Source organism: Aulostomus chinensis, chromosome 6 (assembly GCF_037954235.1).
Source record: "Aulostomus chinensis isolate RoL2024-O1b breed Wild chromosome 6, RoL_Achi_v1.0, whole genome shotgun sequence".
NCBI lineage: Eukaryota > Metazoa > Chordata > Actinopteri > Syngnathiformes > Aulostomidae > Aulostomus > Aulostomus chinensis.
In genome coordinates, this window is record NC_141325.1 from 26,996,389 (window position 1) to 27,023,711 (window position 27,323).

The window sequence follows — 27,323 nt, forward strand, 5'->3', positions numbered from 1 at the left end:
CATTGACATTTCACGTTATTTCACATGACATTCCGTCTAAGTTGATATGTCAGCTTGTTAGCTACCAGGTCGTTGTTGATACATCCAACACAGCAACATCACTAATCAGCTTCTGGATCCCTGCAACACCTCCTGAGGGAAATATCTGGCTACACTGTGTTCACCAGCTAATTTATAAACAGCTGTCTGCGGTTCCCCACCGTAGAAAGACAGGTTTAGAGTGCTGGCCCCGTATTCTCATCTATCACTGAAGACTTGAGGAGAACATCTGTGAAAAAGATGAGCGACAGTCCGAAAAAGACTCAAATAAAGGCTGAGGTTGCCCTTTGAGACGGTAAACTTTAGGTTTTTGTAGTCGCGGGTCCCTATTGGAGAGAGGAAAGTTGAGCACATTTCCTGATAATCCTGATAGACATACATCTCTCTCAGACTCCTACACTGAAGTCCTGTAATGTTATTGCTGTTCATGCACAAGATAAAATAAATATCACCTTACAGGGCTTTTTTGATTAAACTTGGCAATATTTTTCTCTCATTTCATTGGAGACAACAACAGACAAACAGTGCTGAACATGACACGTAAAAGCATGAATGTGGCACCTTGAGAGAAACAGTCCTCGGCACGTCCATCAGCGACAGCCATGGCGGCAGGCACGCTGGAACCAATAGGATTAGCTGCGTTGGATGGAGAGCGTTCCTCAGACTGGTCGTCGTATTTGCCCATTAAGGCCTTTCTGATAATGGCCTCCAGACCTATGGAGTTACCAGGTGTCTCAGGAGCTGGGTGGGTGCGGACACTCACAGGTCCTATCAAGGGAAGAGGGGCGATCAACAGGTTAGATGGAGACAGTCACTGAGAGGTCAGGAGGAAAAAGATGCAATAGAGAGCCGGGGGGGGGCCTGATGACTTTTACAGAATCTTAGCATGGAGAGGTATAGGAGGGGAAGGGGACAAATAAAACAGGAGCCAAAACAGTGGAAAGTAAACAGAGTGCGTAGTGAAGACAAACCCATGATTCAGAATCATCAAGAGAGGAATATAAAATGCAACATGGAGACATGTGAACCTCGACTCAGAACAACGTGAGAGCTGAGAAACAACTGATCGAGCTCAAACAGCTTTAGTAGGGTTGCACCACGATATCCGCTGGTATCTGTCTTGTTGACTACCATCGGCAGAGAAGATGACATTCAAAGATGGCAGCGGTCAATATGTGAGTGTTGGTGTGAGAGGTTACATCAGATGTGTGGGATCGAATTTTTCCTCAAAAACAATGGCATTACAGGCAAACTTTCTGTAAAACAGTCTACGTTTTTTAAGATCCAGAAGTGGGAATAAATATCAACGAAAACGTTCTGTACCAACACCCGCTATCGGCTAAATATCGTTTCAAATATCAGTATTCGGTGCATCCCTCATCTTGAGTCTGGGAGCGTCAGAAGATGTGTGCTGAATATAGTCATTTCATCCATAAGATCATTACACGTGTTTTATAGGGGACTGAAATTCATTTTCCCTTCATGCCTCACCCAAGTCCTGCATGTCATAAATGCTCAATCATGTTTTATTGTCTGTGTCACATGGAAACAGGAGCCATTAATTTGTGAGCGCCGCCCGTCTCTCGTCTCCTTAGGACCTTACACAGCGAGTCTAGTTAAAGGTTACACATTTAGCCAAAGGTTACAATGTGCACCTTAGTGGCTCTGTGACATCCATTTGATCCACGTGATGCTCAGTGAGTGGTGTTCACTTACACCAGACCTCAGACGGCTGGGAGTTTAACAGCTGCATCCTAAAATCTAAATCTAATTTGGCTCTTCGTGTATGGGGGGGGGGCGTAACAAATTCAGGTTGGCCAGTATAACCGAGCTGAATAGAAGCCAAACAAAATGACTTCTCACTGCCCTGCTCACTGTCCATACATCGTGGTCATGATGTTGCTTGATTTCATGTCATGGGACACATTTATTGTCAGTTTGGGAAATTTCCTGACACATTTGCAAGCTCCTCCTTTGTGCAGATGCAACTGAATAAAAGTAAATGAAAGAAATCAAATCATCCATGTGTGGACTGAAGGATGTTTGCTAAGACATTCAGGACGATGATGCAGACTTTACAATGCTGTTGTCACACTGCTCCATGATATGCGTTGACCCAACATTCATCCACGACAGTGCTTTATTAAAACATTTGCACAAGTGCTTTATGAAAGTCTCCCTAACTGACCTTTAACGTGTATTAATAAGTAATGAAACCAATTACCTGCAGTCGTCGACGCTGGCATATTGAAGATCTCTGTTCCAGGCTGACCGGCGTCTGAAAGCGTGAACAGGGTTTCTCAGTAAAAAACCTCAAACGTGTTATTAAAACCATACAGCAGGCTTTATTCTGGAAAAGCTGTTCTTTAAAGGTGCACTTCTTTAAAGCACTTCTGCTTTGGTCAGACTTACTGAAATCACTGTCGTTTCCCACTACGGTCATCTTCTTCATCATCTCCTGTTTCTTTGACCTCACAATGGTGGAGGTGTTCTCGTTGAGCTTGCTGAAGAAAGCTGGGGGCTGGGAGGCATTGGGAGGGGAGCGGGAGCCCAATCTGCAGGAGGGAAAAGATGATCGGGTCAGCACACGGTAATCAGACTCCTGCGATGTTCCCATCACAAACACAGGAAATAACCTTGGTTCTATTTTAGAGATCCTGGCCATGTCCAAGTCCCATTTACAAATGATTCCCCCATTTCTGATCATATTTGTAGAACTACTATGGATTAAAAAAAATCCATTTGAGAATACTTTTCTACTGTGAATTGTGGTGGTAGGCTAGTGTCAGGTCGTGTCCCTGGAAATGGTATCCTTAGCTCAGTGGGCTGTAACCAGTAAACCTGAACAAGCAGGAATCCTCATTAGATGCCTGAACCATCTTTTCATGTGTAAGACTTGAGCTTTGTTGAGCTCCTCCGCCTCATACATATTTATTTCACATCCAAACACTTGACTCGAAGCGGCCATTGCTTTGCCAAACAGAGTTATCGCAAAACTAGCAATCGCTCCCTGGAGCCAGAGCCGCCCCCTCTGCCTCTCATGTCAGAGACAGAGGTCTGCGAGTCTTGGGGTAGAATTGAAGTACCAGAACACACCGTGTCCTAACCTTAGAGGCCTAATCTTAGCAAAAGCTAGAAACTAATTTCAGTGTTTGATGTGTCATGGTCTGAATGAGCACTGTTTCAGATTCCTGACCACACTGCCTGATTAGAGGGGGAGGCTACCGCCTGCAGGGCCAAGTGGAGGACCTCCACAATCTTGTCCATAGAAAAGTCACGACGCAGAGAAGTCCACCACAGACGGTGTCACCATTTGCCTCACAAGCTCAGGGCTGCTTGACAACAGTAGATGGCGTGCTCTTTTTGTGCAAATCAATTACACTCACATATAAGTGTAGTGAGGTTGAGAGTCTGTAACCATAACGGTACAAAATATAAAGAACAATTATACAGAACGTTCAAATACTGCAACAAGCACATCACTGAACTTTTCAGATCCTTAATTGCAGTTTTGCTGATCTAAATATCATATAATAAGCCGTGTTCATCATCGGTTGACCACCAACCACATGAAGTACATAATTATATGGGGCAAACTGGACTTGCCTCTGATGTGCACTCATTTAGAGTTAATACAAGCAATAAAATATTATTTGCAGCGAGCTGTTTCTTTGAAGATCCATGGCAACGTGAGGTCTTACCCTTGCTCTCCCTGCTCACTCGAGTAGGAGGCCCCTCCCTGGACTTCTGGTTCAGAACTGGCTCCAGCAGGAGAAACTGGTTCAATACCATCATTTGAAATACTGATGGGTGAGGTCTTGGGCTGAGGAGGAGACCTAAAGTAGACACACAGAAAAGACCTCAGAAATAATAAACAGCATGTTCTACTCCAACTTACTAATCTTCCTTGAGTCAATAAAAAAAAAAAAAAAAAATGCAGGAACACACACACTTGACTTGTTTTTTCCATTTATACAGTAATTTGAGAATTTACTCCCTTAGTGAATTTTTGACATTCGGAACATCAGATCAATATTTTCTGTTGTCTTAGAGCGATCAGGCCTGACGGTGATTCTTACCGGTCTCTGTTACGTTCTCCAAGGCCCTCTGGATAACGGGACCCCTGGGCAGACTCCTGTGAGGTGGGCGGGAGCTGGGAGGCACTGGGTGGACGTGTCAAGTCCAGGACAGGAGAACCATGGTAGCTTTGCTGCTGCTGGCTCTGCCTGGTGTAGTCTTTAGTTATCACCTCCTATCACCATGAAGATGGATTTGCCTTAGACAAAACTGACTGGCATATCTGAAGCACTAAAATCCCATTCATCACAGAGGAGGCTTTTATCTGAAGTCATATCCACCTTAAATGCGTGCAGTGAGTCAAACAATATCCACAGTAACAAGAGGACCTTAATGTTCTATGACATGTAGTTTACATTCTTTTATCAAGTCTCTTGCATTTCATTTGCTTTGCTTTGCTTTCATGAACACTTATCAATTGGGATACTATCAATTGATAAGTCATATTATTTGGCTGTGTTTGGCTTTTCTAATACAGAGGTGAAGCACACTTACACTGATGTGCTGAGCCAGGGTGACCACCCTCTGACTGCCTTTAACACACGGGGACGGAGGCTGCTGGCCGGGGGAAAGCCTCTCCTCAGACGGAGGACGGTACAGACCAAGAGGCTCCATCTTCTGTTGAGCTGAGAGTCAAACCCACACAAACGCACACAGCCACGCACACATGCACGCACGTGCGCGCGCACACACACACGGGCAAAAATGGCAATCACACACGGTTAAAAATTAGTTTGGTTTTTGTTCTGAGGCAACAAATGTGCTAATGAGGACATGCATAATTAAGAAGGTCTGTCCACGCAACTTACGGTGAGTGTGCAATTTAAAAATTGTTCGGTACTGTAACATCTGCACATGAAAGCACAAAGGGCAAGCTTTTTTGCTTTGAATCTACAAGACAGAGTGTGTGTGACAAGCTACTTCAGATCTTTTAATTATTCATAGCGTACTCTTTGCATACAGAGCTAGCCAGGCGAGCTTTGACCAGAAATGATGCTAAAATGGTCTGGTTTATGCGTCAGTGGCTCCAATGTCACAAAAAAGTCACTTTTTAACTGACATGCTGAAGAGCATTTGCTTGTGCTGGGCAGACAGGATGAAATTCAAAAGGATAGTGTGTGGAGTAAGGGAGGGTATAAAAATTTACTCTCTGAATGGATGTAGACTTTATACACCTCAAGTACCACGAGTCAAAAAAGACCCAATCGTTGCCATGTACATATCAAATTACTTGCTTGCTCCAGAGAGCCTTAAGAGCCATGTTTATCACTTTTTACGTAATAAGTCTGTATTTTCTGACACAACTCTTCCTCTCCTGAATCTATCTCTGGAGAGGATGATGTAAGTCGAGTATGGGGGGCAGGATTGATTGCATGGACTCCCAGAGAGAATGAGTCCCTCAAAGGGGACAGGATGTTGTGGTTTCTGTTGTTAGCTGGCAATGACAGAAGGGACTGGGTTCATTTAAACAACAGCTTTTAATAGCCAGCATTTCTCTCTCTGGTCCTGCCTCTTTGTTTGTGAATGCATGCCAACAGCAAGGTGATGAAATCCTAACGTCTCTGTTTTGGGACGCATGCTACCTTTTTGACTCCATTTTATGCGGGAGCGTATAGTTTAACTAAACATGCAGTACTCACTCGCCCTACTGCTTGTAATAAATACAGATGTAACATACTGCTCTTCAAGCAGAAAACACAAAATCACATTCCAAATGACGGACAAACTCCCTGAGGCTTGATTGACAGAGATGCGTTGAGCGTTTGGCGTGTGTGAATAAAACAAACAAAAGATCAGCACCAATTACAGTGAGCCATAAAAGGAACATGCAGAGATTTGGAGGGCAGGAAGCTGTAGTACCCCCCCTCCCCTTTCCCACTCTCCTGCTGTGCAACAGCAGAGCTCTCTGGGACCCCAGGGAGTCCGTTTGGTGGTTGGTACGGCTTTCAGCAGATGTAATTCTAGTGAAGCCGCCTTTGTGACTCACATTGATGGTTAATGAAAGGGAGTATCACATCGATGCTCTACTTTCTTTTAGTCATCTGGGCCACATGTGGTCATTCGCCGGAGGTCGTGCTCTAGTGCCATGTTTTCCAAATATGTCTATCAGCACAAGAAACGTCAAGCAAAGTGCCTCATACGACACGTAGACATGAATCAGAGACACTGCATGTGTAAAGTAAATATGTTTGAATTACATGCGGTCTCTTTTGATGGGATATAAAAGCCTACTGTGGTGGAATGTCTGTTCAAGGCTGTAAAATATTCCTGTCATGCCCACTTGTAGCAAAATATTCTGTTGAAAGAAGGCAGCCAAATTTTTTTTTTTAGGGGGGGGGGGGGGATGCCACATGTTATATTCAAGTCACATCCTCTATGAAAATAAAATGAAAATAAGCAGCACAATATCTTCTGCCTTATTGTCCCAGCTTTCACTACCTTAAAATGAAACCTTAAAGGACACCTAGGATACTGCTCTTCAGTGAATAGTGCTCATGGAAATGTTGTTAGCTATTAACAACCAATCAATTCTCTGTCAAGCTTGTCAACTGCCACCTCGAATTTAGTCTCAGTCCGATTAGACCAAGTCACAGGTTTGGTTCTCCAGAGGGCACCCTTGGTGGTCTTTAAGTTTGTAAAGAAAAACTGGAAATAAGCGAAGTATAGCATTAAAAGAAAAAAATGTAAATGAATTGGGCTGATTTGATAATGCCAACCACCACAGCGTGCAAAAAGGCCACAGACTGACGGGGGGAGGGTCTGGGTGATGAGGGAGACCCTGGGATCCAGAGCGTCTTACCATCAGTGATGCTGCTGGCAACAACCGAGCCCGTCTCTGGCATCCCCGTTTCACAAGAAATTTGACGCATAATAATCGCGTTTATGAAGTTGGCCGCAGTCATGGTGGTCTTACCGAGTGCTCGGAGCTCTTGTTCCTGAATGGACATCTGTTTGTTTTGAGTCTTTTCCCTACTAGGGGTACCGCTTTCTCCTCGGCCAGGGGGGTTATCCGACTGGGGAGGCAGCAGGTGTTGTGGCCGGCCTGAAGCCGAGGTGTAAGAACCTGGGTATAATCCTGCTTGGCCAGGGCTGGACAGCTTGGGGTCAGATTTACTGGAGGGCCCATGCTGGTCCTGTATATGCTTGGGTAGACCTCCCCTGTTTTTGACACCATCACGACTCTGCTCTTTGGCCATGCTTGAGTCCATGGCAGAAGGGTAGGCCTCAGGGGGGACACTTGTCCTTTGAAGGTGGGCTGGGTAACCTTGGTAGCGGGATAGCCCTGAGGGCATGGACCTGGCAAGGAAAACAAAAACACACTCAGTAAACATGGCATGCAAGACACACTCATTGCTGTAAATGCTTGTGAGACGTTGGTCAGCTCTGAGACATCTCTTCAATGTAAAAAAACAGAAGATTAACAGCAGTTTACCGCAAAACAGAGGAACTGGAGTGTTCAACAGACAGACTCTTGTTCCCAGTGTTGTGCAAGACACTTGGTCTCTGCTGCACGTTCTCCTGGGTGCGAGGGGACACCGGGGAATGCTGGTGGCTGTAAGGCTGGGAAGAAGGTCTCACACTGCTGCTGCTGCTGCTGCTTGCCAAGCTGTGCTCTGTACCTGAGACACAAACAGGTCGTCCACAAACGTGTCACTCCTCACACATCATTTCTGCAAACATATGTGACAACTATGAAAAAGCACTATGTGCTCCACACCTGGTCGCCATATTGGGGCATGCTCTACGTTTCCAAGAGACCCGCCCTTTTCTCTGTCTCGCTCTCTGTCTCGATCCCTTTCCCGTTCGCGGTCCCTCTCCCGTTCTCTTTCACGATCTCTCTCTCGGTCCCTTTCGCGCTCCCTCTCTCTCTCCCGCTCTCTGTCTCTCTCCCGGTCCCTCTCCCTCTCTCTGTCACGTTCACGGTCTCTTTCACGCTCAGACGATGAGGATGTGCCTTGCATTTTATTTATGTGCGAGGAGCCAACTGTGAAGACAAGAAGAGTAAGTCAAGAAAGTACTATAAAGACATCAAGTTATACTATTTCAAGTAGGTTGGCTGATGTGCACTTAATTGTACCAGGTGAGATGGGGGAGGTGGTGTAAGGCCTGCCAGGGAAGGTGGTGCTTCCCCCTGGGATGTACGTGATGCGGTCCATTGGGGAACTGGCTGCCCCTGCAGAGGGAGGGACCAGGACAGGTAAGTGTGGCACCTGAGATAGATCGATGATGCCTAGAGGACAGAAAGAACAGATGGGTTAAGAATAGCTAGCTAGTCATGATGCGTTAGTGAAAATGAGGAGTGGTGAATGAAGTCAATGTCATATTATAAAGTGCCGATATTATAATGAGTAGAAAACAAAAACATGATTGGTATTTTTTTGAAAACAAAAAAGGAGGGAAATTTTAGAAGACCTGAAAAAGGACGAAAGATGTAAAATGAACAAGTCACTGATATATCAGTCATGAATGTTTGCAACACACGCACTCAAATGACTTTTCACATGCTTTTGGATCTGACTGGAAGTCACCCATGGATGATGCAAGATGAATTCCTGGAAATACTTGCAACCCTGGTTTGTTTATGTTTGCTGCTAACTCAAAACTCCCTCTATTGCCTCTGGAGGCACTGACACATTTTAAAATGCTGCAAGACATTACATGTAATTGACAACGTGGTAAGTTAAAAGTTTAAACCCCGTTTTCCTAATGTTTCCCCTCTCTTGCACCAATGTGCAGTGCACAGATAGAGGTCACTTTCAAACCATTTAAACTGGAAAAAAAAAAACCTCAACAATGGCTCTAGAAACACACATCCAACACATCTGAAGCATTCATTCATTTTCCGGACATTTTGAGGAAATTAATCTCGTAACATCAAAATATAGAAATCTTTTGAATACATTATCAACTTGAGCTGCAACGTGAGGTAGAAGATTAAATAGGCAATGAACAGCAACATAGTTAAGAGGCTACCCACAAATGTAATATTTGTACTTGATAAAGTTATAGAACAGGCAAAAGTAAAATTAAAACTAGTAAGACTGGCCTGATTTGATGCATCAGATAGGAATGAAATGGTGTCCTTCATTAAGAAGTTCACTGAGTGGTACATACTGATAACATTTATAGTCTCTTTTGAGAGAATGTCTCTTGTTTTTCATTAACAGTATTTTACAAGGATACAAATTGTTTGTATGGCCCCCTCAATCTTTTAGCCAATAAGATTACCCTATCAAAAAAAAATCATTCAAGGAAACAAACACACAACTGTTTTTCATTAATCATTTTGTAGTTCTGCCATATTTGATGTCTGACAAATTCTGCTGAGAATAGAATTTTACTTTGCCAAACACACAGAAAAATTTACGCAATGACAAATTAAGACAAAGAGGAGAGGAGATGCATTTTTTGGCACTAGTCTTACCACGAGGGGCTGCAGAGTAGGGTAGAGGAAGGGGCTGGTCCCGTGGAGTAAGGGTCCTTAGCATGTCGGAGCGCTGGGCCGCCATGGCAGCTGCTGCAGGCCACTGGTGCATCTGCTGTGAGGTGATGTAGTCATTGAGCAGCGTCTGGCGGTTCTCCAGGGCTGCAGTGTCCGGAAAACCACGGATGAGGTAGGGATATGGGTGAGGATATGCCGGGTTGGGGGTGAGATGACGAGGCAAGTAATAGGCTGTGTGAAGGAAGTGGACATGTCTGTTATTCATAATGGAAGAAAATAACAAAGGTGTTTACAGCCAATGCATTTTCAATTATAATCCTTATTATTGTGTTTTTTGGTTCTCCACTATTAAGCATTTTGTAAAGGTTGTGCATGCACATTCAGACTGTGTATGATTACAATCTTCCACACTGTTGTTTTTCCTGTCCCAATGTGTTTGGACAAACGGCCCTACAACAAACCACTGCAAAGTTAGCATCCAGACTATGAGTAAAAATTAAACACAAATGTAGAGGTCCAGTTCAAAATATTAGCAGATGCAGAAGCAATGACCTCGTACCTGAAATATGCTTAGTCAGTCAATGCCATGCTTTACCAGAAGAACCCCACAACATCACACCTAAAATACCATTTCTTCGGTATCGCCGTCCAATCTATTTGACTGCTGTACCTGGGTCAATTGGGATGCCGCGGGGCAGCGCTGCAGGATCAAAGGCTAAGGGGATTTGACGGTAAACATCTGCAGCTCCAAGACCCTGCAGCAGCCGCTCATAGGTCTGTTGATCAGTTACCCCTGGAAGAGGCGATTTGGTGGCACTCATCTCCCTTGGGGTTGGTGTGGCTTTACGCTCCTGAGGTTCTTTCTTGCTGGAACCTGGAGGGGTAAAAAGGAGAGAGAGCAGGAGGAATTCATGAGTGGTCCTTGTGGGGTGACAGTCGACATCTCTTAAAACTGGCATAGCTGTAGGAGTAAACAGTTCAAAATTATTCATTATGTTAATTCACACATAAATACAGGAAAGTGTTTTGACTGTTTGAGACATATTCACCATCATGTTGCCTTTGGCTTGCCTCCCTGGACAGAGGGGAGCCGCGATGTGATGGCCCAGGGTATGCGGCCCTTAAGGCACCTTTGTCCTCGTAGCCCACTGGGCTGTGATGGGCCTTGCCTCCCTGATCTGACCCCAGTGTAAGTGGAGAAGAGCGTGCTATAGGGCTAGCAGTACTGACCACTGCACTGGGGCGCCCTTTGGGTGCCTCTTCATAGCGGCCCCTCTCTGTACGCATCTCCAGATGGGAGGGTGTATTGTGGTAAGAACGGGGTGAACTTGCTATGATAGAGCGGACATCATGACGTTTCCCTGAACCAGCTGCCTCCTGTTTCATGGGTGTTCCCTTAGGAGAAGAGTTATAAGAGAAATTACTTAGACATTTGTCAAAGGGGTTTCAAGAAGTGGACAGAATCTGTATGAATCGTTTTTCTGCGTATACCGGCGTTATAATGCCCTCCTTGGTAGGCTGTCTGAGCTCCTCCCTGGGAATGAGGTGGATGGAGCGCCCAGCCTCCTTCACAGTAGGCACCATGGCCTCCCTGCCCTTCATTGGGTCTGACATTGAACCAGGTCCCCGCGGTGGAGAGGTCTCTCGCTTCATCTGCTTAGCTTCCCTCCTCAGGTAGCCATCCTGAGGGTCCAGATGACGAGGTATACCTGAAAATGAATATATGAAGAGCAGACAGCACATTCGATTTTTCACATTTATTAAGAAGGGAGTTGGTAAAACACACAGGAGACGTAAGGGTTCTGATTAGATCATCTCAAATAAAGCAGCAGGAGTTCTGAGAGGAGCTTTGTACACCATCATCTCTGAGCAAGATGAGACAAGACATCTTATATTTCAGCGATCGAATTAGACCGAATAAATATCAACAGGAAAACACTACTGCCAGAGGGTGAATTCTGCAAGCTGACGCAATCTCCTTCTTTACCAGAATAAAGAAAAGACAAAAGCCATCTTGAGTTATTAACAGGGCTACAGTGAGATGAAAGACAACAGATCATGCACATTTACATGTAGTTAAAGAATCAAAGTTGTTGCACCATCTTTAAGACTTTTCTGTCCCACTGCGTCTCTTCAATTTGGCATCTACATAACCATGAATACTTTTGACAAGCGGCACTCAGGTTTTCTTGTAAATCAAGCAAAGAGACAGAATATTTTGACCTGATGATCAAAGTACGATTGGGGCCAAGTGAGAAAAAACCCATTAGGTATCTCCCATTTTAAACGAGTTGTGATTAATAGAGGGGTCAACTTACCTTGTGAGATGGAGCCGCGTATGTGGTGAGCATCTTTGTACGATGTGTGATGTGGACTGTCCCTATCATGAGGCATGGCTCGACCAATAAGACCTGAGGCAAGAGAAGGTTAGGCAGAGATGAGATATAAGACTACGTCAAAAAGGACAATCATTAATTAAGAGGGGAATTTAATTGAATAGGGGTCAAATAACATCAAATCACAGAGCCACTTGAGAGTAAAGGGTGCTGCTGCTTACCTTCACAGTTGGCAGCAGACAGTGAATCCCTCATGGGCAGTCCTCTGGAGATGCCGCCCTCCATAACATCGTAAGGACGCTTCAGGCCAAGAATTTCCCCAGGCTGTCCAGGGCCTCGGCCCTCATCTTTAGAGCTCTGAGAAACGGGGCCTACAAATGACAAAGAAAGGGAGAGCCCAGGAGTGTAGAGATACATTATTCATTCATGTAAATGATAAAATAAAGTGGTTTAGCCCACTTGTGGGCTAAACTTAACGGGAAACAGTACGAATGCTGGATTGGACTTGTGCCAACAACTCAAAATGAAGCAGTCGCTGTCCATGACAAGAGTTTCCCGCGGAATGCCTGAAGTACTTACGGTCATACGTGAGAATGTGTCCGCTGATTCCCTCATAGACCACATGACCTTTAGACAGTGCTTCTTCTCGCTCCCTCTCAGCTCGGCTTGCACTGTCCTCTGTGATCAGACGGGTTATGGTTCCCTTATACAGCACATCAGCCGGCGTCCCCTGTGGTGATACAAAGAGGAACGAAACTGGCACTTAATCATCTCACAGTGGAGCAGCGGGGTTATATTTGGCTGACACTAACAACTTCTAATACAAAGTCACAATTAATAAGCCTCATTTCTAGCAACAAAAGAAACGCATACTCACACAAATTGTTTTTTACACAGACAGAGCATGTGATAGAATGGTGACAAATGATGGAGAACCCCAAATAAAAGGAGGAAAAACCCTTAAAGATAAACAAACAGTAAAACACAGCATTCAAGAGCACTCAGAAGAAGCAGAAGTGCACTCTTAGCCACAGTCGGTGACAAAGGGTAGCTTTGTTCAAACCTTGCGTCACATCACTTATACTCAGAGTATGAGTCATATTTCTACATTGCTTGGTGAAGAGATATGAGTGCCTCCTTCACAACTCTCCACCCATCCCAACAGTAGTGGCTGAGATCACATTTCTTGTCTGTTGATTAGAGCTATTCCAGGAGTTTCAAGAGGACACTGCTGAGGGTTGGCGTTTTATGTAGTGGGGGCAGCATTGACATATCTGGGTGCTTGTTTACACATTGATCAATCAATCTATCTACTAGTTAAACAAACAAATGAGCTGCGTCTCCACAAAAGAACTGATTATGTGTCCTACATGTCCTTTTGTAATCTCTCAGCAGCCCCCTAAACATTCGTTTGCTTTTGTAAGCCAATTGGATGTAATATTACAGTGGGCAAAACAATGACTGCGTTTAGCCAGCATTTAGAGCAAATAGATAAATAAAAGAGGGAACAGATGCAGCACAGTGTGTACCTGTTGCTAGGGTAACTCAGGCCACTCAGAGCTGTGGTTATGTCACAGCAGCAGGGAAATCCAGCAGCCACAGCACTTGCCCTGCCTTAATGACCTCTCCACAGCTCTTCTCTCCCATCAAAAGTATATAAATCATAGCAAAGTAACACTAAGGCTGCTAATTTGACAGATGTGGCTTCATACAGAACGAAGAAATGCCAGACATCAGCAACATGGGAAAACTACTATTCAGCAGAGAGGGTGGAAATAATTACTGAATAATTCACACAGCTTATCTGTGTACCAGTAAAACAAGCCATCGTGAAGCTTCAACATGGCATTAGTTTCAGTTCAATATCTGCATCCATCATCCTCCCAACAAATCAAATTGCATTAACTAGTCCTGCGCTTCTTCTCAGTAATTCGATGGGAAACACTAGACAACCTCAGAGGTTGTCCAGAGGTTCTTCAAATAAAGGGGAAGCATACTGCTGGTCAGTTGGCCGTTGAAACACAGCATTTAACACTGTCAGCAGAATATTCATAATATGCACACAACAGGGTTACAACACCAAATCCAGCGACCGTTAAAGCAAGAACAGGACTTTATCTGTTTATCCTTATCACAGAAGCAGCAGCTATTACAAAGACAGAGAATGAGCACCACCAAATAGACTTTATCTGTAAATACGACACTTGCTGGGGCCTATAACAACACATGTATACCGTTTATCATTCAAACATCCGTCTGGATTTACGTTACTAATCAACAAGTGGACCAACCGTTCAGTGCACAATAGTGTTGTTTACAAAAATATGGTTTTATATTATATTAAAAAAAACAAGCCATATTTTCTGGTCGTGGAGATATTCAAGTTGACATTACAAAAATAAATTGATGTCTAAGATCACCTGAGTGATGGAGCCCCCTCGGTAGGAAATTGAAGAGTCTGGATGCATTCTGGTCCCTGGGATGCCTTTCGTGATACTTCCTCCCTGAACGGCTGCAATTGAAGCTGCTGAGATGGTAAGACACACATTTCCTTCATTAGAGCCAGCAGTGGGATGCAGTATTAATTGTAACTGCACAGTTACATAGAATGAATTAGGTCCAGAATCACAAGTTTCAAGCATGTACCCAATAACAGAACACCTGACGGAACACTCTGTTTACCAAGAGTTGAAGGGTGGCACCGAGGTTGAGCATGCAGGAGACAGGACATGATGCAAAAAATGTACTGCAGTCACTTAACCAGTTCATACTGTAATCGTAAATAACATAAATACAACGAGTGTCCTGATTTCCTTGAATTTGAATATTTCCAAGTTGACCCTAATCGACCAAATCTCCCAAAAATATTCCTCATTCCAGTTAGACATTTTAATTTGTGTATCTGTGAATGTGAACCTGCTTTCTCACCCTTGGATGGTTGCGTTCTTCTGGTTTCAGGCCAGTCGTAAGATAGAAATGCAACATCCATTTGCTCGATGCAATTTTTTGAGGGGAAATTGACTGACTTAGGTTTACATGCAGCAGCCTTTACCAGCTGCCAGTGAATTGACAAAGATGGAATTTTCAAATAAAAGGTTTTCAAGAGTTTAAGTTATTGTGTGATCCGTTTATGTGGTATTTGTATTTACATATGTACACATTTTCCCTCCAACAATTTGCTGACTTTCTCGTGCAGTGCATGTCCACTTTCATGACCTCGATGGAAAAGACCTTGGGTTTTTGCAATCTTTCATTCACAGGCAGTGCAGTTCAGTGGGTAAATACAAATAAGAAATAGCCAACGCCCACCTCTTCCACCAGCACTATCATGAGGTGCCCCCTGGGTGGACAGGTTGTCAGCTTGAGAGGACGAGCTGCGAGGAGATAACTGTTCCTGCTTGACCACTGGGAACGGACCTCCTGTATAGTGCATAACAATTTGGGAAATGAAAAGAGAAACAGTCACGAGAGAGATTATTTATGCTGACTCTGGAGATGACCAAACTCAGTTTTCTTAGTACTTCCAAACTATTTGACTCACCAACTTTCCTCTGATCCATCCAAGACAAGCTCATCTGTGCAGATGGCATCTTCCCATGGTCCATCCCGTGAGCTGGACTGTGCAACTGAACTGGGGTACCCTGAAGAGGAATGCATCCGATAACAGTGAACCACAGAACAAGTTCTCAGGTTCCAATCAAAACTTACCATTACACTACGACTAACAGAAAAAAATTATTACACGGAGTTGGCATCTGTAATTCAAAAGATACAGCATTTCTAGGTTTCATTATTTCGACAGATCAACTCTGATCATGTAGGAGGCCTGGCCTTCAGTTGTGTGCTGCTCTACCTGTGTGATGGAGCCCACCGGCTTGGTCGAGGAAATCAGAGGTGGCGGCTCTGGCATCATGAGGGGTCTCACTGCCACCTGCCTACCACCGTCCTGAGGCAGACTAGAGAGAGCAGGGTGGCCTGCTTGCTGGAACGCTACCAATCAGAAGAGATGGAGACTTGAGTATTTGATTTTTGTTGTAGTTGCACAGCAAGGAGGAAAGATGTTGTTCAAAGTTCCTATAATTTCAATAAATACATTTATGACAACATTAATTTGGCCAGTTGGAATATAATGACAAGACGAGACTCACAGTTGAAGTGGAGCAGGTGCTGGTCGTGACTGATTTTAGCCATGTCTCGTGGGGACATGGGGTAAGGGGACATAACTGGCCGACCCAAGTTGGAGGACCTCAGGTCATCGGGGCCCAGCACCTGCTTCTTGACTTCACCGTGTGGAGAGAAAGCCCGGGGCTTTTCTGAAACGCACAAACCCATGCACACAGTCAATAGAAGAGCATAGCACTCAGGTAGATTACAGTTGTCACAAGATGCTGTCATTGCCATGTCCATGCTAGCTCTCTGTTGTCAACAACGTCACCACCAGTCAGCGACATCCATGAGCAAATCTGACTCCCAGCCACTTACCAGCCAGTGAAGCACACCAGCAAATTAAAGCTAACAATCAGAACAGCCTGCTGCTAATGATCGTAAAACACTGCAGACTCGATCCTTTGCAGAGTGGTGAAGTTGTAATTATAAATAACGGAGGTGAAGGGAACCTCTTCAATCCCTGCAGGAGGGGTGCTAACCACCCTGAGTTGCTTTCCAGCTCTGAAGGAACACAAACACACCAAAGTTCCCCACATCCTCCCAGATCTGCTCTCTTGTCCACACATGGAAACACTTTCTGACCATTATCCCATGTTGTGATTTTACACTCAGACAATTCCAGAAAACAGCAATAATGCAACATTATGAAAATAATAGCAATAACGTAGATTTCAGCAGGTGCAAAGTGACTTTAAGCTTTCTTTCTTAAAATGAGAGAAAATGGGGTGTCTGTACATCATTTTCATAGGTTTTTAATACCTGTCTTTGTCTGAACTATTGCTAAAGCCTTTCACCATACTCTGAAATATTCACAAACGACTTCCTCGCAGTAATTGCACTGAACTGGACTATATTCCCTTCTGGGTCGATCACGATACCAGATCATTTATCAGTTCCCTCTCCACCAGTGTCCCAGAAACACTTGAATACCCTAAACACTAGAGAAGGCAGACTCAAGGTTAGAGCATGAGGCAGGGACCAACAAAGTTAAACTAGATCAAAAGCTACTCTAACTGCATAACATGCAGTTCTTTCATTGACCTCCTATCTCTTTTTTATAATTCTATTAGATTTCAGTTTCTGACGAAGTCTTGTTTTCCATCAGAATAACATTCCACATCAATTGATGCAGCAAATGCACAAGGATTTGACAATTGTATTAAACTGCATGTAAGCTGTATTGCATGTAAACAGACATACACCCTGTCGCAATAGGATACTGGAAATCATCCAAAGACAGGATGATGGTTTCAGGAAAAAGCCGAGGTGGACAGCACAGAGCACTGGTTCATTTATACCCTTATGTGATCATCTCTCAGCTCGTCTGTATAGTAGCTGACAGGTGAAGCATGGATGTGACTTAAAAAGATTTACCCACCAATTGAGACCAGAGGCAATAAAAGAGGTTTCTGTCATGATGGAGGTGTGCGTACCATCCTTGTCGCCGGTGGAGGGACTGCGTGGGTGGATGCGAGGGCTAATGCTATGAAGAGCCTCCCTCTCTCTTTCCACTTGCAGGGTATAAGGCTGCTGTTTGCCTGGCTGGCCTGAGAGCTGCTGCTGCTGCTGTTTGACCTCCAGAGAGGACTCCCCATGAGCCATGGTGATCTGTTGCTGGTAAAGTGCCAGGGCATGAGGGGGCAATGCTGCCTTGACACCCCCACTCCGCTGACTCCCCTGCATGGATGCCTCTGGTATCTGTGCAGAATGAAAGGGCGATGAAATAGGAACACAACACCTGACTTGCACCTTATCGGCATTTGATGAAGGGTTAGCCACGGTTAGCCACACAGAGTGTCTGTTAATCATGACACTGAATACATCTTTTATTTCTTGGTAAGGTTCCCTAATGACTTATATCTCATTTTATGTCCATAAAGTAACATATCCCATATTCCTCAACCTGGCTGGCTTATCTCATACAAATACGTCACCTGCTGGACTCTTATCTCTGTACACAGAGATAATGCAATGACTGACAGAGAGAAATGTGTGCTTCTGTGACTTGAATCAATCAGTTTTCTGTCATGAAATATTTCTCTGGTTCAAAATGGTTTCCAAGACAGAAAAGCTGTGATGCCTTGGTTAATGTGTAAGACAATTGATTAACAAAACACAACAGGCCCCAAAGGCACACAAAATGTTGAACTAGTGACTCACAATAGGTGGTATGGCAGCAGCCCGCTGTTTGAGCTGTTTGAGGTCCATGGGCTTCTGCAGAGGGGAGGATGTAAGCCCATCATGAGTGTAGTTCAGTAGGCTCGGCCGTGGAGACGTCATTCTATACACAGACCAAAAAGAAGTTTGTCTCTACTTATTTGCATTGCCCACTTCAATCTAAATACAATATGACATCAAAATAATACAATACAGAAATTCTGACTATGTTCCTAACCCACATCTTCCTCCAGGAGACAGGCATACCACGTCACAAATCCTCAATCAGAAATCACACCATTGTACTGGAATGATGTGTGAAAGCAGTGTTCAAAGAGCCAGAGATAATGGGGAAAAATTGCAATGAAAATCCATATCCATGTCTAAAAGATCCCTAAAAAAACACGATATATACAGTATAACAGACTGGCATACAGTTTTAGACACAACAACACAAAAGTGTGCACACACATGAACACACACACACTCAATCTCTTTGTTTGCTTTGGCAGACAGAGCAGCATTTCCCTCGAGTCTGCCAGTACATTCAGTCTGCTGTCATGGAAAAAATTGAACAAATACCGTGCAAACAAGACTAATCACTCCTCCCACGCACTTTGACACCCATTTCTTGTGCCCCCATTCGCAGACACACATATATATGTGCTTATTCATACAAATGGAAATAAAACCTCTAGTTGACAGAACAGCAACTGGTGGTACACAAGAAGCTGCCAAGTATGGCTTCACTGGTGTACAGTGTAACTAAGCAACTACGAACACTTCTTAACGGCTTCATTTGTGCGTGCTTGCTGCGGTAGAGAAAGACGTGACACCTTGAACGACGCGATTAAAAAAAGACCTTCAGTTCATTCACACATCAATCACATGAATGAAAAATTGTATTGTGCATTTCAAAACCCCTCTATGAGTTTGTACCTGTTTTTATCTGTGTGTTCTGTCTCTTCCACTTCGTCAGCACTGCATGTGGCACTAGAGTCACTGTCCCCTTGGGAGCCTGTTTTGGCCCCGTGGTCCTTCTTGGAGCTCTTTGAGCAGCTCTTGACATCCTCAGTCTCTGCTGTTGGAGATTTTTTGTCTGTTCCGTCACCAGGTAGTGGTGGCTGGAGCTGTTCCTTGTTCGGCTCCCCCATCTCAGTTTTTATCTCCTGCTTAATACAAATGTCACCATCCTCCCTGACTGGGGGCTTCTCATCTCCTGCCTGGCCCAAGTCTGATCCAGATGCTTCCTTGTCCCCAGTGTTGGAGCTGGCCTTTGACCTGCTCGAGCCCTCATCCTTAGCCTTGCTGTCCTCCGCTGAATGTGGCGAGGGCAAGCTCTCTGTGTCCGAGCTGTTGTTGGTGCCACCTGGCAGGGACAGAGGGTAAAAGGGAGATATCAATCAGGACGGCTTAACCTCTTAGTTGTGTTATGTCTCTTAGTGCATTTTTTTCTGAGATCCCTCCAGTGTTTCTTTCTGCTAAACCAGATACCCTTCAATGCTGCTCTTCTGCCTAATCAGGTTTCACTGTACAATAAGGAAGAAAACAAAACCAATTGAAATGATGGACAAAATCCCCTGAGGGTTTGGTGTTCTCTTGTAGAACAGAGTATGTGTACATCATATTTCTGTCATCTAACTACAGCGGGATTTCCAGGGCTCTGCAAAGAGTGTTAGACATTAAAGAAAACGCAGGATATACCACCAAAGCCATACTCAGAATATACACAGAAACATCCATTTCATGCCAAATACAGGAACAGAGGGTTTTTTTCTCTCCCTAACTCGCATTCTATAATTAATAGCTGATGGACATGTCACCTTATCAATCTTAAAATCATTTATACCAGGGATAAACCAAATTCTTGACGCCTAATACTGGGTTTTATTTTGTCATCATTCACAGTATGTTAAAAGGTGAGATGTTAATATTCAACAATGCCAAAATTTCAAAAAATTTGGTAAATGATACAAAGGGAATACTCAGCTTTCAATGTTTCTTTTTTTCTTCTATTTTGCACTCTATGTTGGGTACAGATGACACAGTGTCTTGGTAAGGTGTCAAGCTGCTGCCATAACAGTTTCAATGGGTCTTGGAATTCTGCACCTCTCTGGAGCTCTACAGGAGGGTTGAAAACCACTTGTCCAAAATCATATTCCCTTATTTAGTGTTTAGTAGATTTTGCCATCCAACGCGGACTAATATGTATTATAGGTGTTCATTTTGGCCAAGATCTGACCACTTAAGACCATTGAATATTTCCATCCTTTTCATTCTCATTAATCCATTCAATGACACCTTTACTCTGGACATTAGTATCTGCTTTCATTACATTTTACATGATTCTAATGCATCACTTGTCTGTAGCTTTTGGGAGTAACGTACCTTCTCCATCTTCAGGGGCCTCTTCTTCATTGCCACTGGCCCCTGAACCCTCCATCTCCTCCTCCTCTGCTGCATATGTGGCAGTGGACTCCTCATTTTGTGGGGCTTTGCCCTTACGACGGGCTTTTCGCTCCTTCTCCTGGGTTGAGACCAACATACACTAAATAAAAGCAGACATCAAACAACTCCGGAAGAAACCCAGACACAACATTATAGTTTAGTGGAGCACAGAAAGCAATTATTTTACTTTGTCAGCATCATGATTTTTTGCCATTATCAAACTTGGGCTACAACACATGCAGCACATTCTTCTACTTACCGATTTCATTTTATGCTGCTGCAGAATCTCATCCAGTTTTTGCCTCTTCTTGTAGTTGAAATAGAAGTTCTTGCACTGTGACACAGTTTTTGATCCCACCATCTTGGCAATGGCAGACCAATTCCTACCATACTGGAGAAGACCTAAATTGACAGATAAATAGGTCGAGGGATTAGAACAAGAACAACAACATACATGGCTTTGTACATGTGGCCTTGCACAGCAGCAACAAAGTTTTCCTACCACTTCCAATGTAAGCTTTGCAAACAAAGTTTATCAAGTAATGGTTATTGGTAGGGTTATTATTTTCCTGTTTTGCATGATTACCAATATCCTTTAATCCTTAGCCACTTTTACACAGAGATTCTGCAATGCTACTGTAAAAATAATCCCACCATGATGATGCTTTGCTTGTTTACATAAAGCCAAACACTGGCGTTGTGCCGCGTTCAATTCATACAGCATTTCAGCACTGGGCAACAGAGGGGTGACATGTTAACACCCCACAGGATCTGCAGACAGGGTAAGCTGTTCCATGATTCCACCTGTGTCTCAGGGAAAAAAAACATTGACTACCTTTGCTGCCATCCAAGCAATGGAACGCTTATCCTCCTATTTTGTCTCTGCAATCGTACGCAGATGGCACGGCATAGAGCAAAATCTTCAACTTGAACGGTATGTGTAAAAGGCCCTTCTGATAAATCAATAGCCATTAACATTTCAAATACTCCTATACAGCTGTCAGAACTGTATTAAAGTAGTCTGGGAGGTTTGACTTTCCCAGTAGCAGTACAGCTGAATGGTAGTTGAACCGCCCATCATACCAATGACATCACTAACTCCTCACTAGGGTCACACTGTGTCACATTCTGACTGACTTTGATGTGACCCAGTTCCAAGAAACCCTGGTCCTTCACCCAGTCAACCACATGACTGTGCCTTACACAAGAGTGTGCAGGCACCCACTGGGCCAGAGCTGTGATAGATCAACCTGTCATGAAATACACACACATTCACTGTGTGCATGTGTGTCTGCTAAAAGAAGAGATGTAGTGAACAGTCGGTGTGTAAGTGCAAGTGAGTGCCAAAGACAGATAGCATAGAATTTACTCTGGTGTTTCCCCTCTGGAGTCTGTTGTTAGCTAAAAGCAGCTCATTAACAGTGTGTGCTGTAAGAGGCTTAACCTACACCACCCACTTGTTTCCTGTGCCAGTTTGACAGGTCCAAGCAGCAGGACAGCCTCATAAAGGTTGTGGGGGGTGTTAATAACAGGCACACAGCCAACACCTCCTGGGATAACCTTGGACAAGGGTTCAGAAGTCTCTGCATCTCATCGCCTAATGGAGGCAGTAGAGCAACAAACAGAACTCAGTGCCAAAGGAGAGGAAAGGGCAGCTGTTTACGGCCCCGTCAATCTGATATCAACACCTTTCCAAATAGTACTATTAATAAGTAACAGCTGTGATAAAATCTAGCCTTGCAGCTGTTAAATATATAAGGCGATATTCACAAGACCGGAATTGAATCATGCGTAGGGGTACTCATGATCAAGATATAAGATATATACACAGAAATGGGTCTTTATCTATATTGTCATATCTATAATATCTTCATGCTGACATAACAATTTTTGACACACCTACTGATAAAACACTTGCCAAATGACAGCTAGAAAAGCTGTACATCATGCAGCCAAAGACTATTTACTATCTGCTAAGAATTTATTAATACCAGTATAAAAAAAATGCTGCCATAACAAGTCGAGGTGATCTTCAAGTCTGAGCTGTTGGTGTCTAAAAGCTGCTGTGCACCTACAACCTGCCAAGTGCTAAAGTGGAAGAGGTATTACAGCTGAAATATTAATTGCAACCCAGGAAGACACCACTAAGAAAGCCTCTTTCAGAGAAAAAAGGATAGACATCCAGTGGCTTGACTTCCTCCAAAAGGACAGGGATACATGAGCAACACCTACAGTATCACCCTTTTACAGACATCTCACACAAGGGGAGGGGGGGGCAAACTGTAGGTCAGACACCCTCCAACCTGCCAGAGTACACACTAAAAACACACCAACAGCAGCAGATTATCAACCATAACAAACTTCACTCTGCTTCCAGTGAACCTGAAGCGAGATGAAGGTCTCTTTCTTAAGAGCTCCTCCAGCTATATCAAGTGTATTCCATTGTTTGAAGGCACAGAAGGCAAAATCCAAAGTAGTTCTGGTTGATTCATGGGCCTTAGTTGCTGGGGTAACACATGGAATAAACGTCCAATCAGCAGCAGCAATACTGAAGCAGGTGGCAGCCTCACACCCAATCAGGACCCTGTATTCCCTTAAGCTCCTCCCAGAGAAAGTCCAATCAACACCTGGTGCAGCCAGAAAGTGGTTGTTACGGTCTGTCACATGCCTGTCAGTCCAGCCGTCGTCTTGTGGCCCTGCTGTGGATAACACTATCAGACAGTCTGATCTCTGGAGGGCCAGCCGGGAAGCTCTTCAGGACTGGGCCTTCCGATCCAAAGCAGAGATGAAAACAGCTCAGTCTCTGCGCTCTTGCTGCCAGCTGGCTTGATACTTGAGCCGGTGTCAGGTTGACATGCTCCAAAACAGCACATGCTCCTGGCCTCTCCCCTTCTTTCCTCTTCCCTGTGCTTCAGTAAGTGCGGGTCTGTTCTTCTCCGCCGTGTCTCTCCCCAATGGCGGTCGTCTGGGAAGACTTCCACAGGAAAGTGGGACTGTGGGGCGGTGCTATGTGCTCAGCCTCTCTCTCCCCTCATCTGATCACTCCTCTATCTCTCTTTTTCCCCCTCCCTCTCTCCGTCGGTCTGTCCCTCCCCCTACCTCACTCTGCCAGCAGGCACAGCGGCACACACCAACCAATGCACACACAAACGCATGAGTGAGTACACACACTCACTCGAACTCTCGCTCTTTCTCTCTCGCCCCCCCCTCCCTCGGTCTCTCCTGTTAATACTTTAGCACACAGGCAAACACAAACTCAGGCAGTCCAAGTGTAAACACAGAGCAGAGAGAGAGAGAGAGAGAGAGAGAGAGAGAGAAAGAGAGAGAGAGAGGACAGAGAGAGAGTAGAGCCACTGAGCCAAAGAGACAATGGAGAAACGGGAAGGATACAGAAGTGAAGAGAAAGCCAGAGAAGAGAGCGAAAGACGGGATGGGGGTGTTGATGTTGATACCATGAGAAAGCATAAAGGCTCTCACATTTTTCCTGACTGACCTGCTTTTCATCTTGAATGTGACCTCTCGAGTCTATAACAACACAGAGTGACGGAGAGAGAAAGTGAGTGAGGGAATCACGCTTGCCAAATCTTCCACAGCTCTTGCCAACTGGGGCCGGTGCCATCTCAGAAACTAAGAGATGGACAGAACCAAGAAGAGTGGATAGTGCAACAGTGGATAAGAAAGATGATATATCATTCACTACCTGCTGCTCCTTTAAATGGTTTCTTCCAGCAACCAGAGCAGGGGCCATTATCCAGCTGCCTGCCTGCACCCAAGCAAAGCCTGCCAGATTAGTGCACTTACATAAACGCCAACCAAGAAGGGTGCACATAGCAAATACACACAGCTTGGACCAACTGCCCGCAGACACAACCTTTACAAAACATATCTTACAAGAGCACGCAGCTGTACGTGCATGCCTGCATGCGCGCACGCTCACGCTCACACACACACACACACACACACACACACACACACACACACACACACACACACACACACACACAAAGGCAGAGCTGATGGATTTAAGAGAGAGGCTTTACGAAGCTTGGCTGTCCCTCATTTGAGGTACCAGTCTCCACGAGCAGAGAAGACAGGAGTGATCAGAATGGTGCCATACCATCCTCGAAAGCAGTGCTCGCTGGCACTACCATGCTGGTATGCAAATGTCCTGCCAGGCACTATAAATGCCATTATTCAGATCTGTTTAGCTCAAGGGGATAAACACATTAGCATCAGGACACCTAAGCCTCTTTAAAACATACACATGTCAACCACTTGGAGGGGAGAGCATCTCAACAAGCTTGTTCAAAACATGGGGGACAAGAGCAGGTGGGGTTATGTTATTGGAGAGCCAAAGGAAAGGAAGGGGAATCAGTTTTGACAGGTGTGGGGGTGGCTGTTAGAACTGATGAAAAATGGCAAGACCAGCTCCTCTTCAGCCCTCAGTACTGTTGCTGGAGCAGTGTGGTTGTGGTTACATAAGCGCTTCATAGAAGCCCTGCTCCCACTGAGCTGCCAGGCTAATCCTCTGGGATGGAGCGCCCCACTAATCCCACTGCAGGAGAATGGAACTGAAGACATTAACCAGGATTACTACACAGAACCGTGTTCTAGCCAGGCCAGCACCAGTTATCATGAAATAACCCCTTAACACACAAACTCGCATGCATACGCACACTCCAAATAGCAGGGCCACTACACACACAAAGACAGCACGAGACTGATGGGCTAACTCTTCTAGACCAAGAATGGTTACAACATCACATTCAAGTTGCTGATGGCTAGTCGCAAAAGACACTACATCAAACGTGATTACAAGGATAATTCACGTTAGTTAGATGTAAAATTTGGTCACCAAAAGGCAGAAACCTATACACGCCAAAATTTTTTTTTTTTTTTTAAATCATCACACAAAAACACATCACACACTCTCTCAAAGAGACAACAAGCCTCACCTTTGCAGTGAGATCAATCGTACAGTAACCAGGACATTAAAAAGAGGGTGCGTGATCACCTAAACTCAAAATGACAATCCCACTTTCACTTTCAACACTTCAAAGTTGCCTTGGTTATGTAAAGGCAAGGAAATTTTTGGTCACCTACAGGCAAAGATGTTTCTAAATATTATTATCCAACACCTATCTTTGAGCATGTAAATTTGCCTTTTAAATCACCCAAACAGAAGACAACAAAGTGATGTAACAGCTCATCACAGAATCCTCCTTCAATCAGCTACTGAGCTGGAGACTCAAACACTGCTGGCCTCAAACGCGACCACACACAGCGCTGGTGTGTGGACACTGAGCAGAATATCAGCAACCCCTGTGAATCAGCCATAGTCTGCTGGATAATCTTCAGTCAGAGACAATAAACAGGCAAGTTAATGACTGCTGCAGTTTCAGGGGGCTAACTGATAAGAGACAGACTTTACTGCCGGCTTGATAAAAAGACAGGCTCCCTTGACCCAGAGAAAAGAGGAAAACGGCTCCAAAGAGCAATAGACTCAGTCAAGACTGACACATACACGCGTAGACACAACTTGCAGCACGTGGTGGCCGCTGCCTCACGAACAGGAAGTTGCAACCTCATCACTTGTCTAGGCTTCTGAAAATACACTACGTTCATACTAATCTGGCATCTGCATCGTTAAGAGTAACTGCAATTACGTTCACTGGGAGAAGACAGGTTTACTTTGCGTTACCTTTTTTGGCAATTTCCATCTCTTCTTCAGTCCAGCGGGAGCTCTCATTCATCTCCAGGTTGGCTGTTAAAAAAAAAAGAGAAGCACCAAGTTAGGAGGAGGAGGAGGGGGAGGGGGAGCGGGCAGTTGTCACAAAGTCAGTTGGGGAGTGACTGACAAGGGGAAAGGAAAGAGAAATTAGAGAAGAAAAATGAATAAGAGAGTGGGGGGCAGGGTAGTGTGTGCTGCTTGCCAGTGAGGCACTGCAGCATAGGTCGCTAGGGACTGTTTGTTTTAGATGGAGGAAGCAGGAAATCCAAGGAGAAAAGTCAGTTAATGATTATAGACATAACAACTGGCTTCTTTCCCTGCACAGGCCAGAAGCCAGGACGACTCTGGTCCAGCCCACTACACAGTGGAGGTCAAGCCTGTACTTATGTGTCCTCTATATGGACCTGTGAAGGGCACAATGGGCCAGCTAGCACTGCTCCTGGCAGATGAACAAACAGTGGAGGGGGAGGGGCTGCTGATCAGAGTCCCTATAGCTCTAGCCACCTGGGGATTCCCTGTGACTAAACCTGTACAGAGGGAGCGACTGCAGCATGTGCACACAACTGCTGAGACATCACAAATCCTTGATAGCCTACAGCAAGAGTGTCACTATGCGCACGGCTGACTTACCATCTGCAAGGAAACAAAGAGCTAAACGGGGGGGATACTGCTGTGCTGACACACTAAGTATTTTGTCCTTAAATAAAACTCTTTTTCTTTTGCCAACAGATGGGAATTAAACTAGATATCCACTGCAGTCACCATTTGTTACTGTGGCATTAAATGTCACTTCGGCCTGAAGTAGTCCAAGACTGAAAGTGAATAACTAAAAACAAAAGGAACAACAGTGCACCCTTGTGGCTTGGGGTAGGAGGCAACTATTTTAAACTGGTTTGTCCTACATTCGTGGCTTCAGCCATTTTAA

At 44.6% G+C, this 27,323-nt stretch overlaps 1 protein-coding gene across 6 annotated transcripts in view; it reads right to left on the reverse strand.

The window, feature by feature from the left end:
• ncor2 (nuclear receptor corepressor 2) overlaps positions 1–27,323 on the reverse strand; it is a 95,062-nt gene that overhangs the window by 4,140 nt on the left and 63,599 nt on the right. The window contains exons 17-44 of one of the 6 annotated variants that reach the window (XM_086207280.1): positions 26,369–26,431; positions 20,927–21,069; positions 20,608–20,767; positions 19,159–19,588; positions 18,223–18,343; positions 17,496–17,760; positions 16,044–16,208; positions 15,749–15,885; positions 15,437–15,536; positions 15,205–15,315; positions 14,316–14,422; positions 12,475–12,625; positions 12,117–12,266; positions 11,878–11,970; positions 11,051–11,268; positions 10,609–10,954; positions 10,230–10,433; positions 9,542–9,790; positions 8,195–8,290; positions 7,835–8,101; positions 7,550–7,736; positions 7,031–7,413; positions 4,612–4,742; positions 4,119–4,291; positions 3,741–3,875; positions 2,452–2,594; positions 2,264–2,317; positions 601–807 (exon numbers count right to left, since the gene is read on the reverse strand). In XM_086207280.1, coding sequence (XP_086063406.1) covers positions 601–807; positions 2,264–2,317; positions 2,452–2,594; positions 3,741–3,875; positions 4,119–4,291; positions 4,612–4,742; positions 7,031–7,413; positions 7,550–7,736; positions 7,835–8,101; positions 8,195–8,290; positions 9,542–9,790; positions 10,230–10,433; positions 10,609–10,954; positions 11,051–11,268; positions 11,878–11,970; positions 12,117–12,266; positions 12,475–12,625; positions 14,316–14,422; positions 15,205–15,315; positions 15,437–15,536; positions 15,749–15,885; positions 16,044–16,208; positions 17,496–17,760; positions 18,223–18,343; positions 19,159–19,588; positions 20,608–20,767; positions 20,927–21,069; positions 26,369–26,431 — 4,989 coding nt within the window. Of the gene's footprint in view, positions 1–600; positions 808–2,263; positions 2,318–2,451; positions 2,595–3,740; positions 3,876–4,118; positions 4,292–4,611; positions 4,743–7,030; positions 7,414–7,549; positions 7,737–7,834; positions 8,102–8,194; positions 8,348–9,541; positions 9,791–10,229; positions 10,434–10,608; positions 10,955–11,050; positions 11,269–11,877; positions 11,971–12,116; positions 12,267–12,474; positions 12,626–14,315; positions 14,423–15,204; positions 15,316–15,436; positions 15,537–15,748; positions 15,886–16,043; positions 16,209–17,495; positions 17,761–18,222; positions 18,344–19,158; positions 19,589–20,607; positions 20,768–20,926; positions 21,070–26,368; positions 26,432–27,323 lie in introns of all 6 variants that reach the window. The other 5 variants (XM_086207279.1, XM_086207281.1, XM_086207278.1 and 2 more) reach the window with 5 other exon arrangements.